The 17,184-nt window shown below is 33.7% G+C and overlaps 1 protein-coding gene and 2 pseudogenes across 3 annotated transcripts in view; 1 reads left to right on the forward strand and 2 right to left on the reverse strand.

Moving 5' to 3' along the window:
* Positions 1-7,921, forward strand: part of RAB21 (RAB21, member RAS oncogene family) — a 32,719-nt gene extending 24,798 nt beyond the window's left edge. Inside the window, exons 6-7 of the mRNA XM_081311375.1 lie at positions 21-109; positions 3,041-7,921. Of these exons, the coding sequence (XP_081167501.1) occupies positions 21-109; positions 3,041-3,183 (232 nt within the window). The 3' untranslated portion in view covers positions 3,184-7,921. The remainder of the gene's footprint in view (positions 1-20; positions 110-3,040) is intronic.
* Positions 7,922-13,125: 5,204 nt separating this feature from the next.
* On the reverse strand, positions 13,126-14,843 carry LOC308658286 (disks large-associated protein 5-like; annotated as a pseudogene). Its single transcript has 2 exons — positions 14,827-14,843; positions 13,126-14,742 (listed from the first exon to the last, which is right to left on the reverse strand). The product of its transcript is annotated as a disks large-associated protein 5-like (transcript).
* A 129-nt stretch (positions 14,844-14,972) lies between these two features.
* LOC308658287 (disks large-associated protein 5-like) lies at positions 14,973-15,542 on the reverse strand (annotated as a pseudogene). Its single transcript has one exon. The product of its transcript is annotated as a disks large-associated protein 5-like (transcript).
* Between the last annotated feature and the right edge of the window lie 1,642 nt (positions 15,543-17,184).

The following is a 17,184-nucleotide window of genomic DNA, read 5'->3' on the forward strand; positions in this document are numbered from 1 at the left end:
TGTTATTTTCTTTTTTTAAGGTATGCAGAATCTGTAGGAGCAAAACATTATCATACTTCAGCCAAACAAAACAAAGGAATTGAGGAACTCTTTCTTGACCTTTGTAAAAGTAGGTATATTCAGATTTAGTGTGCCTAAAAATGGCTCTTTTTAAAGCATTGGTAGTGTTTCTAAAGTGATATTTTGACAATTTCCATTAATGTCCACATAGATGATTTGTTGCATCTACCTATACTACTGTTTGTTTATTTAACTTATTTTTTAGAAAATTTTAAATATCTTACTTTAGCTGTGTTTTAAATAGTAATTAGCACACGTGGAATGATATGAATGGTATGTGCTAAATGCATAAAAATATATGCATAAGTATTATGCAGATTAAAACACCTATAAGAGCTGTAACAGTCTGTTGTAGTGGGTGGACCTTATTTAGATTCTGATTTGACAAACTAGTGAAAAACATTTGTGAAACAATTAGGAATATATAACACTTGATGGATACTTGGTGATTTAAGATATAATTGTCAGTTTTTTAGTGTGATTATAGTGGTGTAATTAAACTTTTAAAAAGTTCTTTGAGGTGCATATCAAAATAATTCACGAATAAAATTGTTTCTAGGCTTTGATTTAAAATAATGATACAGATCTTTAGGTATGGATAAAATCAGGTGATAAGATTTCATTATCCTATTTTTTTTCTACTTTTACCTATGTTGAAATTTTCCATGTAAAAATTGTTTAAAGTAAGTTTTTTAAAAATATGTAACCCAGGGGCTGGGGATGTGGCTCAAGCGGTAGCGCGCTCGCCTGGCATGCGTGCGGCCCGGGTTCGATCCTCAGCACCACATACCAACAAAGATGTTGTGTCCACCGAGAACTAAAAAATAAATATTTAAAATTAAAAAAAAATTCTCTCTCTCTCTCTCTTTCTCTCTCTTTCTCTCTCCTCCTCTCTCCTCTCTCACTCTCTCTTAAAAAAAAAAATATGTAACCTGCAAGGGAAATACATTTTTAAAAAATATACATATTATTATTTTCTTATATTGCAAGTTATTTTCTTATATTGCCAGTAGAATGCATATCATATTTAGGAAAACCCTAGTCTATGCAATAAGAGATTGAAATGACTTTGGCAAATTGTATTTCTTAAATTTATGGACCTCAGACTCTTGAGAAATTTGACAAAACTGACTGTGTCTGTGTGTCTGTCTGTCTCTCTCTCTCTCTCTCTGTCTCTCTCAAAATGCATACCTTTATAAACTTTGAAGTAAATTTCAGTTTTATGAAACCCTGAAGTCATTCATAATTTTTCTGGAATAGTGATTATCTAAATGAGATATTCTTATCAGCAGCATCACTTGAGAATGTGTTAAAAATGCAAATTCTTGGACTCTGCCCCAAACCCTACAGAATCATAATCTCTGGAGATGGCAACAAAAGTCTTTATTGTAATGACCCCCTGCCCCATGATTCTGATGCACACTGAAATGTGCAAATCCTTCACATGAATCAGTTGAGGATCTTGTTAAAATATGTAATTTGATGTTGCAGATTTGCCCTGGCACCCAAGTGATGATGATGCTATTCCTCACACCAGACTTGTAGTAAAAGGTTCTAGATCCTAATGGCTTACAATCTGATAAATCTCACACCTTCATAATTTTTTGAGTATTCTCCATGTTTACTTAGAAATCATGAAACACACATAAGTACTAATGTATGTTATACATTTTAAAGTGTACCTAAAGATAGAAATTTTGAAAGGTTGAAAAAAATAAGAAATAGATTTCATAATTTTCCTTATTTAATTGGATTATCCCACACACCTTAATTTGGAAGCCATTCTTTATGAGCAGTCTCTGAACCCAAATGTTAGAATCTTCATCTTATTTCAGGGACTCCCTATTTTTTTCCTCTCATTTTGTCAATTATGTATTTTGCAAATATTTTCTGCTAGTCTGTCTTGAATTTTATTTTTGTCTCTTAAGAGCAAAAGGCTTTTATTTTGTTTTATGTGGTACTAGGGATTGAACCCAGGGGCATTTTGCCACTGAGCTGTATCCCTAGTCTCCCCTGCTCTTCTATTTTAAAATTCTGAGACAGGGTCTCACTGTGTTGCCCAGGTTCCTGCCTCAGCCTCTCAAGTAGCTGGATTACAGGTGTGTATCACTGTGCCTGGCTTAAAAGTTTTAAAATTTCATTGAGATTGAGTTTATCAATTTTTTAATGATTTTTTGGGTCTTATTTGAAAATTTAAGCCAGAATCACAGAATATTTCTCCTACAAAGATTTTTATCCTATTTTTTTTCCTAGATTTTTTGCTTTTATGTAATTGTGTTTAGGTAACTTTTCCTGATTTTTGCATATGGTGTTGAAGTACGGGTTAAAGTTTATTTTTTACATATACTTGTTCGGTTTTGGTACCATTTCTTGAAAATATTACTCTTTCGTCATTGAATAGCCTTGGCAAATGTGTCAGAAATCTTAACTATGTATGTGGGGGTCTTTTTTTGGACTTTATTTTCTGTTTCATTTATCTGTTTCTTCTTTCATGAAGTAGAAACTGTCTTTATCAGTGAGTCCTCCAACTGTTCTTGTAAGCTCCTTCATCTTAAACTCTTATTCATTCAAATATCATTCACTTAAATTATTGAAGAATAAATCCTTCGCCCTAAATATCACTTGTACTTGGAATAACTTGAACTTTGACATATCACTGATATGTCAAAGATTGTATGTTTGGAAGATTTTTAGGATTATACTTGTACAGTTATTTTCTCAAAGCCAAAAAAAAAAAAAAGTTTTTTTTTTCTATTCCTGTCACTGTGGCCAATATACCACTGGTTATATTGATGCTCGCTACTGAAACTAGTTCTTGAAACTTGTGTAAAGCTATTATAGTGAGCTAAGTGTTCATTATATTTAATTTCCTTGTTGATTAAAAATCAGAAATAGCTCTCATAGTGGTATACTGAAATTATAGAAAGAGGAAACTCAAAGATTGTAGAATTAATAATTTTTGCTCTCTCCCTATCTTTAGGGATGATAGAAACGGCACAGGTGGATGAGAGGGCAAAAGGCAATGGCTCCAGTCAACCAGGAGCTGCAAGGCGAGGTGTACAGATTATTGATGATGAGCCTCAAGCCCAGAGCAGTGGTGGAGGATGCTGTTCTTCTGGATAACCATTCAAGCCTAAGAAATTAAAAAACAAAACAAAACTGTGGATCATTGCCCTCAACATGAAGACTGCCATATTCCAAGTCACATTATTTTACCAATGGAGTTATAGAATTAACAGTATTTTAAATTACATTTATAACACTGCAGAGACCTTAAGTGCTAAACTTAGTGGAGTTTGTGACCAGAGAATTGGCATTTTCTACAAATGTTAACAAAGCAATTACCAATGGCCTTTTTACATATTTTTTTCTTTAATGAGGAATAATATGCATGTAGAAAAGACCTACTTAAAGGCTTCATTTATATTCTTTTAAATCAGATCTTTATTTAATAACTTATATATGTTGTTGGAATGATATACATTTTTGCAGCCCTTTGTATTTTGTGGTAGTTTGAATTGTATCACTTCTAAACAGCAAACTGTTTTTGTTTTTGTTTTTGATTAGCAGATACATGAAGTACTATTTTTGCAGGGTTTGCACAGGCCCCTAACTGTCTACTACTTTGATATAATCTATATACATCCTGTATGCTGAGCTGGTAAAATACGTTGTAAATTACATATTAAATATTTTATCTGCTTTTACAAGCGCAAGGTGCAAAAATATTTACAGTAGTCTCATTGATGACCATAAAGTGAATTAACATTTGGTGATAATGCCTAAGCTTTTTGACTGATACAAAGATCATCGCTCCCTTTCACTTTTGTCTTAACTTAAAAGTGGCGTGTTTAAATTTTCACACATATTTTACTTGAATTATTGCTGTTGTCACATTTTTTGCCTTTCTAAGTCCATCTGATGATTGAACAGCAGCATTTGCCTTTTGGTTTGGATTTTGGGTTTGTTTTAGAGTTTTTGTGTGTGTGCGCGTACGAGAGTGTGTGTGTGTGTGTGTGTGTCAGTGTATGTTGTTGGTTTTTTTTAATAAAAAGAGATGACTTCTGCTGATTTTTGCTTTACAATGGTTACCTTAGAAGAATTTGAGTGGAGCATGCTGAGTTTCACTTCTGCAACAGCTTTAGATTTCTTAGGCTTTATATAAGCTGGGTTCACTGGCATGAGAAAAGAGGAAGAGGTCCCAGATTGTAACCACTCACGAAGACTCATTCATATAGCATGTTAGTGGTATTTATGCTCCTGAGGCAGCACTTGTGAGCAAGTCTGTTTGTTCATTGCTTGTTAGAGATGAACACAGAACATTCTGTTCATTTTATAAGAGCTATCCTGAGCTTCTGTAGAGGGAAGCATTTCATGTAATGCAGTTATAGCAGACACTGGAAAGATTTATTATAAAATTATATTCTTGTATACTTTGTAAATTAGTCCCTCATTAGACTGCTTTCTTTTAGCATAGGACTGAACTGAACTTAAATTTGTTAATTTTAATAGAATCAGGTGCTGCTCACAGAAGGAACACAGATTGTAGAAATTAACATGAATTGTTCTTGTTCTAATATATATATATATTTTTCCATTTCTGTCATGCTTGGAAAACTAGTAAATGTTATGTCTAAGTTAAAATGGAATGGTCCTTGGATTTACTTATAAGAAGTAGAGTATACAATAAAGCTGTTAGCATGAGCGATTAAGAGGATATATGGGGTTATAGTTACTGAAGAAGTACTATCATATTTTTAAGTTAATAGCTTAAACCTTCTCAAATGGGTTAAAAGTTGAAATGACTTGACACCTTGATGTTGTGATGTTAGAATTTTATCGTAGTATTAAATGTTCTTTAAGCCCTCACTTAACATTCTTTATTGTCCTTGCCAAACTCAGCATACTGACCTCTTATGTTATGTGTTTGAGGATGGTGGGAGTGGGAAGAGTTGGAGATAAGCTAAAATTGTCTCCTTTTATGGGATGATTATGCTCTGTATAATCTCTTGGTTTCCTGTGAAGTCAGTATTTATTCAGGGATGGAAGAGGCAGTGGGAATCTTGAGTCTCCCATGAAAGTTATGTTTTTGCCCTTTTGGCTCTTTTAGAGGGAGTAAAGAAAGTTTTGCTGTTCCTACTTTTAAGATGATAAATAAGCTTTTCTCATTGGAGTGCAATGTGTTTTGTAAACTAGAGGTGAAATTCAGCTTTATTCCAAAAGTTAGTTTTAAAACCTGATAATTGGACAACTGTACTTCCATTTTTTACCCTCTTTATTATTAAATTCCAGATTTGAATAATAAATGGGAATTTAAATTAAATTTATTATTAAATTTATCTAGTTGCCAAGTTATTGGTAGGGCATAACTATTTTCCATATTTTTTCCCTTACCTTTCCATGATTTTTGTGTATTTTTCTTAACCTCAAGTATTTTGCCCACCCCTTTCCCCCTGTGTGTGTCTGTCTCCCCCTCCCCCGCCCCCCTCTCAAACTTGTAATTCAGGTTAATTTAATAGCAACAATAGGTAGTAGGTTATTTCTGTTGCTTTGAATCTCAAAAGGTCTTTAAGGTAGGTATAAGGTGAAGGAGTGATAAAATTGGATCAGTCAGCTGCAGTATGTATAAAAGGAAAGAAAAAGAGAGGATAAACCCCAAGCTAGGAAGTTTTTCTGATACTTTCTTCATTTCTATGTATCTTTTATGTTCCTGTCCTAATAATTGTGCTATTAGGAAGAAAACACAAGTTATGATGTTGTATGTTAAAAAGTATAGGTAGGTAGAACAAATATATTTTGAACTAATAAGTTGAAAAATTGGTTTTAGGATAGTCATTAAAAATTCTCGAGTGCTTAATATTATGTTAAAAGTATATAGTTATTGTTTCTCTAATGATGGTGGGTATTCTGCTTCTTGTTTTGCTTTCTGATTACAGGGGAAGGTTATTTTTAAAAATGTATATTGCAACAATTTGAGATAACATTAACCTGAAAAGAACAAAACATTATGTTATTGTATGAAATATGAATGTTTGAATTTGTTTTGTCTGGAGTATCTCCTGAGACTACCTATAGATATGCTTTTTTTTTTTTTAACTAATAGAAGTTATTAATGGGGTTCTTTTCTTTGGCATTAATTAAAGAATGATATTTTCATCTTTAGGTTTCTAGTAATAGAAAGTAAAATTGAGGAAATGGGAAAAGAAGGTAGTGAAGAATGGAATGGAAATCAAGTAGATATTAAACTCTACAACCTGACATTTTAAAAATCACTTTGAAAAATACATTGCTTTTCTCAAATAGTTTCTAAATAATGCAAGAGAGTCATTGTGCCAAATATTTGAAGGATTTTTAAAAGGTAGATTATGATACTGTGTTTCTTTTAACATATAATTTGCAATTTTCTGTAATATAAGTGCTATTGGGAGTCTAGATCATTGCTCGTCTCTATTACCTCCATATAACATAATTTGCCCATAATATAAATTACCTCTAGAGGTAGTTTGTTCTGTGCTTTTAACATTCAGATTTTATCTTCTGTTCATTATTTGAACTTTTCATGGTTTTCTTTGTAGATAAAGTGTGACAAGGAATACATAATTTGTGATCTTTTATTATGTTGGGATATTTTGGTAGAGGGTGTAGACAGTAGAGGCCAACAGGAGCAACTAAAGATATAGGACTGAGTAGATCCTTAAGTACTCTTTTTTAAATTACAAAATGCATTACCTAGATTTTAATAAAAAGCAGGAATTGTTGAATTACATATACTTGATTTCATCATAGGCATTGATTTCACTTGCTGTTCTGTTATTTTTAATCACCTGTGACAGTAGTATATTTGGTACTGTGGATGAAAATTCATACCATAATATGTCTTGACTTTGGCCTTTCTCTCTTCAAGAAAACAAATTAATTACAATTTTGAGCAAAATTTTCCTAATTGTGTTTTAGTGTTATATATAACACTAAATAGAATATAATAGAACAAATTAGAAATTCTTTTAAGAGTTTCCAATTTGAAGCAGAAATACTTCTCTTCTAAACAATAGCACATTAATTTGGTACACTTCTTAGTGCTGCTTATACTATCCAAGATTTATGTCTCATCTCTTTTCTGAAAAGCTTTTATGCTTTTTGAGTGTAACTCTTTTTACTGCAACATTTTCTCTTTAGTAAATATGGCAAGTTAATGTTACTTGCTGTACCCAGTAAAACTTTTATTTTTAAAGCATCTTGTCCTCTTTAGAAGGCTTACACATATGCATCTCATGAAAACTACAAGTCAAGAGATGGGTGTTGCCTTCTTAAATGGCCTTAATTCCCAATATACCAGTTCTTACTCTTGATTTTGATATTTTCTATCAAATATCTACTCATTATCAAGTGCTTATGAAAAAGCAAATAATTTACTTAAATGAAACATGATAAAAAAAAAAGATGAAGGATAACAAGAATTAAAGTACAATAATGTTGGAGAAAGACCACAATTGTATTTGCTAAACTGTTTGTTATCTTTGGCAGTTTAGGGAAACCATCATATGTAGTACTTCCTAGAAATATAAGAGTTCCTTTTTTTTTTTTTTTTTGTATTTATTATGTAAGAATACATTCTAGGAAAAAATTAAAAAGAGATGTTGTCAACATGTCCCTTTATGCCCCCTTCCAAATGATAACTATTGCTCTCTTGTATATGCTCCTCAATCACCTTTTCACTAAACATTTATATACATACATGTTTCCTTATAGAAATACATAGTCTTGTGGGTATTAATTTTGTGTCTTGTTATATACATGTTTTGCAACTTTTACCAACATGCCCAGAAGCTCTTGGTTCAGTAAATACCTGCTTTCTCCTTTTCTTCTTTGTCTCTTGGGATATGTTTTTGTTTTGTCATGTTTTTTTTCCTTTTAATAGCTTCTTACTTTGCATGAAGCCTTCCCAAAAGGAATGTGGTCAATTAGGTGGATCTCTTTTTTTTTTTTTTTTTTTTTTTAAAGATAGAGTGAGAGGTGAGAGAGAGAGAGAGAGAGAGAGAGAGAGAGAGAGAGAGAATTTTTAATATTTATTTTTTAGTTCTCGGTGGACACAACATCTTTGTTGGTATGTGGTGCTGAGGATCGAACCCGGGCCGCACGCATGCCAGGCGAGCGCGCTACCACTTGAGCCACATCCCCAGCCCAATTAGGTGGATCTCATTGGCATCATAGATAATTTTAACCAGAATTGGGTTATCTCCTAATCTTGTGAATCAGGAAACTGGAAAGTTATCTGCTAACAACTCATTTGAAGTTTATTACTTTGAGCCTGTGGTCCCCTTGCCCCCCAAATAAAATAAAACTTAGGCATCAACTTTAGCAGATTTTTTACACATTTTTATACAGCTCTGAGTAGTTAACTTTTGTAACATTGGACTTCATGCTACCCAAAATTAAAACTTCTTTGTGTGTGCCTTTAATATAAAGTAAGAAGCAAAAGTCCTTTTTAGATCTCTCTTTACCCATCACCCCACATCGGTTCTTAGAGGTAATTATTGTCAACAGTTTGGCTTACGTTTGTGTGTCTCATAAAATTTTAGAATTTTTCAATTTCCCAAGTAACACTTCTACCGTGTGTCTCATCCTCAGTTGATCCACTTACCAACAAACTAGAATAGCACTTAAAAAAAATTTTTTTAGTTGTAGTTGGACACAGTTCCTTCCTTTCTTCCTTCCTTTCTTCCCTCCCTCCCTCCTTCCTTTCCTCCTTCCCTCCTTTTTTCCTTTCTTCCTTTCTTGATTATTATTATTTGGTGCTGCTGATCGAACTCTGTGCCTTGCACATGCTAGGCTAGGCGCAGGCTCTACTGTTGAGCCACAACTCCAGCCCCAAATCACATTTTTTTTTTTTTTTAAGAGCATACCTTTTTAATGAAATGTAAGTCAGTGTCAGCTCTGAAAGTAGGGGTTTACATACTGGAACTAGATAGCTAACTGCTTTCCTTTGTAGTTGGAGTTTAAGATGGAGAACAGAATACTTGACTATACTCCAAGATGTAAGTAGTTCACCCTTGGCTATTTGGTCCACTAAGCACACACATTTGAATTAAGCATTTGATTAAGTGTATAGCTGCCAAACTTTGAGGTGTAGTAATTAGAATGTCATTAGTTGAAATTGACTGAATTTGAGGTAAAACTGGACAGAATGTTTTAAAAAAGTCTTGCAAATAATACATTGTCAAGCCAAGTTGAAATAGAGAAACATTTTCTAGCTTAGAGGGGGTAATTAAATGACCCTCTATTTCACATTGCTTTTCCAGATTTTGTTGTAGCACTGAGAAATAGATAGACATGCCTTTTGCTTATTTAAACAGTTGCCATTTTATTTTATGTTTGTTTTATGTTTTCTTTTAATCTAGAAGAAATACAATATAAAAAGCAATCATATTGGTTTTGCCTTTGACAGTGTTGCCTTGTTACACAGTAACCCTGGACACAATGCATTCCTAGTCATATTAGGTACTTTCAAAGATTACAACATAGGATAGTTTGTGTATTTCTAGATTCATTTTCTAATTCAAGAATGTGGATTCCTTCTTCTTACCTGAAATTAAAGATATAGGTTAGAAAGATATAGTTTAATGAATATCTCAATTTTCTGGTTTTATTTCCAGTGTCATTTAAGGATATGTTTGATTACAGTATGATGGAGTTAAGCCATCTAGGGCACCACTTCTTGGCCCTTTTGGAAAAATACAGTAAAATCAGTTTTATAAAATGCGTTCCTTGAGCTAGGTAGAAGTAATTTCTATTCATCTGCATTTTGCATTTTTTTAGTACTTAGGATTGAACCCAGGACTTCATCTTAGAAAAGATGAATAATTTTAATAATATAGTGTCAGTTCTTAAAAATGGAAAAAGCCTGTAAAGGCAAGACAAAAATCCTTTGAGGCTGGACACGGTAGCACCTGTAATCCCAGCGGCCTGGAAGGATCACAAGTTCAAAGCCAGCCTCAGCAAAAAGCAAGACCTAAGCAACTCAGATCCTGTCTAAATAAAATACAAAATAGAGCTGGGGAGTGGCTCAGTGGTTGAGTGTCACTGAGTTCAATCCCAAATAACTCCCCCCAACTGCACACACACAAAAAAATCCTTTGATAACTATAGGCTTAATCTCCAGGGTGACAAAATTACTTATCTGGTCTAAAATCTGTGTAATATACCTCCCATATTGAATTCCATTTTAATCTTTATACATATATGGACACAATACCTTAATTATATTTAGTTTTATGTGGTGCTGAGGATTTAGTCCAGTGCATCACATGTGCTAATAAGCAAGTACTCTACCACTGAGCCACAACCCCAGCCCTCCCCCCCCCCCCATTTTGACCTTTTAAAACCTGACCATAATCTTTATCTGAATAGTTAGTTGCATGAGTAACTCCTCCTCATCAAAAGTTTTTAGGCAGCAGTAGTGGCCCAAGAAATTTATTGATGAAAACCATGATTTTGAACTTTATTGAAGATGGGGCATTATTCAGGGAGAGATGACAGAGTTCTAGTTTCTAGGGTAACAATTTACTAAATGCTAATCTTTGGACTGCTGCCTTAAGGCTGACATTTTATGGTTCTTATTATTCAACATTTGGTTTGCTGCTCTGCCAGGACTGAAGCTGCCTCTTCCAATCAAAAATTTAAACAACAATTCTAACAAGATATATAATTATTTATAAAGTAATTACCACATATGAGCAATTCTCATCTGTGAAATGTTTGACAGGATAAACTTTTAAAACTAGGGGTAATTTCTTTAAATGAAGAATTAGATGTAAAACAAAGTATAATGTTGATTGAGAGCAACAATCTGGTATATGACTTTATAAAAAAAATTCTAAGAACGTGGGTGTATTTAATTAGAGAAATTAAAGTGGGTATGATTTGTGATTGTATTAAAAACCAAGAATCCAAAAGTAGCCACTAAAAAAAAATTGTGAGAGGATCACAACATTTGTAGTGTAGGCGCTTAAAAAAAAAAAAAAAAAGCAAAAATATCTGCCACCCTAAGCCAAGCACTGCTTTGAAAGAAAACAAAAGGTTGGTGTGTGTGTGTGGGGGGGGGCTTGTATACTTTGTATTTAGTGAAAATGGAAAAGTTTCGGATGTCCTTAGCCTAATAATGACTTAAGTCAGCTTAAACTTTAATCATTAGGGAAGGGAAGGATTGGTTCTGTGATCTGCAGTAACTTAAGGTTTAACTAGTATCTCTTTCTCTGTCAGCAAGAAATTAAAAGCTTCTAGCTCCCAGTCATTTGTGTGAATAATTCTAAATTTTTCATGTCATATATTTTACCAGTACTGTCCTTGATTTTCCTTACCATTTATACTTTTTTTTTTTTTTTTTTGAGTGCTATGGATTGAACCCAGGGCCTTGCTTATGGTAAGCAACTGATCTATCACTGAGCTACAACTCTAGCCCTGTCAACACATTTTTTAAAACCTTATTAGGATTATGCTTGTTTTTGGAACTCTAAAAGTGGATAGTGAGATCTGTTCGTCACTATTTTTGCCAGTATAGTATCCAAAAAAAATTCATCTCTGATAGGAAAATTTTTAAGTATATGTGAAGTTTTCAGCTTCTTTAGTTTTTCAAGACAATTTTACTATTTTTTTGTTTTTGTTTTCTGATTTCTTGTGAATTCAAAGTCGCTCATGCCAGTTACCTTATAACTAATTCAACACATTTGATGGGATATGCAAGGCAAAGCATTACTTTAGCAAGTAAATGGAAATGAGTTTTTATTATAATGTACATACTAAGGAATGCTAAAAGGAACCTCTGCAAATGTCCAATCAATCAGACATTCCAAGAATGAAACAGGAAACAAACAGGAGAAGAGGTAAAGCATAAAATAACATTGAGTCATATAAATTCAGGTTATCACCTAACAGTGATTAGCTGTGTAGATGGATATTTATCTGTTTATCCAAATAAAGTAACCAAAACCAATTCTAGTTAATTTCATTTGAGTACTGTTGTCAGGGCATCCATGGTGGTGATATGAATTCATTCGTTAGACCTACAAATCTCAGTTATCTGCCTTTGATAGAATAATAGTAATTTTAAAATAGGAACATTTGGAAATTTATGCTTCATTGTTGAGATTTGGGAGTAGTATGTACACAGTCAATATAGAGTCCAAGGAATCTAAGGTCAAGGAAGAATTGATTACTGAAGCAATAAAAGGACATCCTTATGTGGCTTGAGAAGAGAGATAGGAATTGCTCTGGGGGTAGCATCTCATGGTCTTGTGGAGAAAATCCACAAATACCCATTTTGGCAGGCAATTTCAAGAGCTGTCTCACCTGTACTTTTCCTGAATTTTCATCTTGTTTCTAGCTTTTACTTCATCTTTCAAAAATTTAATTTGGAGATTCGAATTTTTACCATATTTTAAATGACCTGGAGAATAAATGAATTATATAATTTTTTGATTTTATGTAGCTTTTTTCCCTCTTGCAGTACTAGGGATTTAACTTTTTTTTTTTTTTTAATTTGACAGAGGGTCTCAATAAATTGCCCAGGCTTGTGATTCTTCTGCCTCAGCCTTCTGAGTATCTGGGATAACAGGCACTTGCCATTGTGCCTGGTGATTTTTTTTTTCTTTAAAGATGATATGTAGGTAACTGGTATAGTTTGGTTTGTTCTTTCTACCTAGGTAACTGGTGTAATCTAAGTATAATTAGCTTTAAACCTCTTTTAAACAAGAGAGAAAATAAAACATACCTTTCATTATACATGGTTAATATTACAAAATATCCCCACTTCCCCTGAGAAATAGTATATCCAAAATACACTTGCATATGTGAGGTACTGGGTTCAATCCTCAGCATCACATAAAAATAAATAAATACAGATAGTGTGTCCATCTTCAACAAAAAAAATATTTTTTAAAATACACTTAGATGACATATATAAGTTGATTGAATAGAAGTGAACACAAATACATCTTCAAACTTCCAACTGTTTAAGAATATTTCACAGCATTGGTAATATGAAGAAAATGTTTAGATTTATTTTTAAATTTAAAATTCTTCTGATTGTTCTCCACTAAGGGGCCTTAGTGGTGAAAAGGTAATTAGACTACCACCAACAGAGATGTGTCTGGCATGTTCTTGATGTCTCCTCTCTATCTGAATTCTGAAGTTTAGACCAAATCAAGAAGGTGGCATTCAGTAATGACACTTCTGTTATCAAGTAGTAGTAATTGAGAAGGGTTAGTTTCTTGTGAGGTGTTATTTTGTGATAATATATTTTTTTCAGGGCTACTCATCAAAACATCTTGTGAGGTAATTGAAGACTCTTGTTCCTTTCTTTCTGCAACATCTGAAATCTCTCCCCTTTTGTTAATTCCATATTCATCATGGTTTATTTCAATTAAACCTTGTAATCTAGGACACTGAGCATCTTCTACTATGCTATTCCTGCTTTCAGAAATATTTGAAAACAAAATTTTCTTATCAACGTGTTCACTTTTGGTGCTCTGCGGATCAGGATTCTCCAGTGACATCATATGTCTTAGAAGGTCCTCATCAGCCTCATTCTCCAGTATGGCTTTGCTGATGGACTTAGGTGTTCCATGTCTTTGAGAAAGACATTCAGAGGAAAGTACTGAGAATGATTTAACAGGACTCTTTAGTTCTGAAAAACCCAGCATGGAAAACTATTTTTTCAACTTCCTTTGATATTATAGGGGCTCTTGCCCCTATATTATAGGAGTGTTCTTCCTGTTTAATTTTCTCTTATTGCATTTTTTTTATGGCAGTGAGGTGGTTTCTAGCTGCAATCCTTCCACCATCATCCTGTTTGTGTTTACTTGCCATGCTTGAAACATTTTTTTTTTCCAGAAGACTATATTTGAGGTGTTATTGTTTTGCCATCCAGATTCCTCGAGTTTGGCCAGATTGTTGAATTTTCAATTTACATCTTTCTGAAAACTCATGCCCCCAAATCCATCTAGATTTGCACAGGTAGTCTCCATTTCACCTCCTTTATATTTCTAATCATTCATCAGTCCTTCAAACTGTTTGGATCTTTCCTTAATAAGGAGTTTTGTTTGACCAACTGCTGTGCAAATAAGATCTTTAGCATCATCTGGAATGTCTGGTTCAAGCTTCCTGTCCCACTCAAGGCAGTGTGAAGTCAGTTTTAGTTTCTGACTAGAATATTTCTGAAATATGGCATATCGTGTTGGCTGAGATATCTGACCTTCATTTAATTCAAATGATGAGACATTTTTTATTGAAAGGCCATTTGAATTTTTAGCAGTACCTTCATTTTGATTTAAGCTATGTTCATGACTCAAAACTGTTAGAGAACTCAAAGGACATTGTAATTTATTTGAATCTTGCTGGGCTGTCTTGGTAGAGTAAGTTTTACACTTTTGGGTCTAGATTTCTTTTGCTTCTTGAGTCTTATCACCTGGTTTTAAAGGGTTCCAGGTATAAATGGGTGTCAAGAAAGCATTGGCACTTGTGGGAGTCATGACTGTTACTTGATAGGTCTTGAAACTATCCAGTGAATGAAATATAAAATCATTAGGTGCAAAGGAATTCTTCTCTTTGGTTTTTGCAGGATTTTTCTTAGGTGAGTTTACCATTTTTGATAAGATTCCATCAGAATTCCTTCCATTTCTTGTACTCCTTTGTGAATCCAAAGTATCTTCTTCATTATCAAGATTATCTCAGGTTTTGTTTCTTTTTCACAGGTCTTCCTTTATTTGGTGCCTTTGTTTCAGGTTCATGTCATTAGTGGCTCTTGGGACTGGCTTTCTTATAGTGTTAGTTCAGACTGTTCTGACAGTCTGCATTGTTGCTTGAGAAACCAATTTGGTCATTCTCACTGATATGGGCACAACAGTCCACACAACTTTTTACTCTTTGTCTAATGCTTTCTTTTCTGAAGTCTGTCTTTGACCAGGTCTAATTGCTCAAACATCAATCCCATTCTCAATCTTAGTTTGTTCAATTTGGTCTTTGGCCTTTGATCTTGTAATCCATGCAGAAGATGGAAGAGCCCCCCCACCCCTTTGGGCTCATTTTTCATAGCATTTTGATTTGATAAAAGAAAGCAAGATGCATCAGGTCTATAAAGACCCATTTTAAGTATTCCTCATTTAGCTTTATCTCGCTGTTCTTTTAAATTTTTGAAGTTGGTTTTCTTTGTATTTTTGGAGCATTTGTTTTTGTTCTTCACTTAGGACAATTTTCATTGACTGGCTTGATACTGGCCTTTTCTGAAGCAAGCTCTTGTGATGTCTCATCTAATTCAACAGGATGTTCTGTCTACCCTACAAGACTGGAATATTGACATCTTTCAAACCAAAGTGTGTATTTTGTTGGTATTCCTTATGTCTGTTTTCTTTCTTCGACAGTGATTTCCTATGAGTAATTGTAGTTCTAATCAGTTCAGGACTTAAATCCTGTCTGTGATGACTGGCAAAACATGTTTAAGACATCCTGAGACACTTTCTAGTGTGAAACTTCAACCACACTAAAAGTACAAGAGTCCTCTGGGTCTGGACAACCCAAGTCTGGAAAGGGTTTAATCTTTTAATGTTTAGTTTATATCCATTTGATTTGAAGCTTGACTGATGATTTCCTCCAATCACAGTATTCCTAATGTGTGTAGTTTTTAAATGAAACCATATATAACTTCAGGAAAACTGCTAGAGACAATGTATGAATATTGCTAATAATGTTTAAGCAAATATGAAAATGAAAACCCTTAGTTAAAAAGAGCTGAGGATATAGCTACTTGTAGAGCAACCCCTGGCTTCAATTCCAAGTAGTGGAAAAAAAAATGTGTGTGTGTGTGTGTGTGTGTATATATACACACACACACACACACACACATACATACATACATAAATATATATTTTTTTTGGAAGAAAGTCAATTTTGGTATCCTTTGTTGATAGGACTGATGAAAGTACAAATAAGCAAGTGAGGCAGTTGCAGAATTTAACAGATATTTTGTTTCCATTTTTAAAATAGACATTAATTATAAACCAGTCTATGCAGAGCATTTAGCTGGTTCTCTCTAAAGGATACAAAATTATTCATGTCCTTCAGGAACTTAAAAATCTAGGGGAGAATACTTAACAGATGTGATGGAATGAATGTAGAAGCATTAAAATGGGGAAAGAGGGGCTGGGGTTATGGCTCAGTGGTAGAGTGCATGCCCAGCATATGTGAAACCCTGGGTTTCATCCTCAGCTCTACATAAAAATGAATAAATATAGTAAAGTTATTGTGTCCAACTGCAACTAAAAAAAATATTTTTCAAAAATGGAGAAAGAGGTAAAATTACTACTTGATGATAATGCAAAACTTGAGTTCACTGAAAGTCCTAAAACTAATAAAGTCACTGGGTATAAAATTAATCACAGAAATCCAAAGCTTTTATTTACAGAATAGCCAATTAGAAGATAAAATAGAAGAAAAGGATCCATTTAATGTTAGAGCAAAGCAGAGAAAATACTATGAATAAAGAAGAAATAGGCAAAAGCACAAATATAAAACTTGTGTTTTACCTTAAAAGGTCAAACTCCTTGGATAAAAAGGCTTAATGTCGGGCTGGGGATGTGGCTCAAGCGGTAGCACATTCGCCTGGTATGCGTGCGGCCCGGGTTCGATCCTCAGCACCACATACAAAGATGTTGTGTCCGCTGATAACTGAAAAATAAAATATTTTTTAAAAAAAGGCTTAATGTCATACACATGCTAGTTTTACAAATTTTGTGCAGTCTCAATAAAAATATCAATGTTTTTAAAAAACTAGATAGCAGATTTCAAAGTTGCTACAAAAAAGAAGCAAGGATGGGGTGGGGTTTAGCTCAGTGGAAGAGTGCTTGCCTAGTGAGGCACTGGATTCGATTCTCAGCACCACATACAAATAAATCACAAAGGTCCATCAACAACTAAAAATGAAGAAGGAGAAGAAAGAAGAATCATCAAAGCTAGCCAGCAAAACTAAAAAGCAGACCTACCTTATAAAATATTTAAGCAGGCTTTTCAGTCACTGAAACAGTTTGGTACTGGCATATGACTACCCAGATCATTAGATGACAATAACAAGGTCAA

This window comes from Spermophilus citellus, assembly GCF_964194105.1.
Source record: "Spermophilus citellus genome assembly, chromosome: 10".
Lineage (NCBI taxonomy): Eukaryota > Metazoa > Chordata > Mammalia > Rodentia > Sciuridae > Spermophilus > Spermophilus citellus.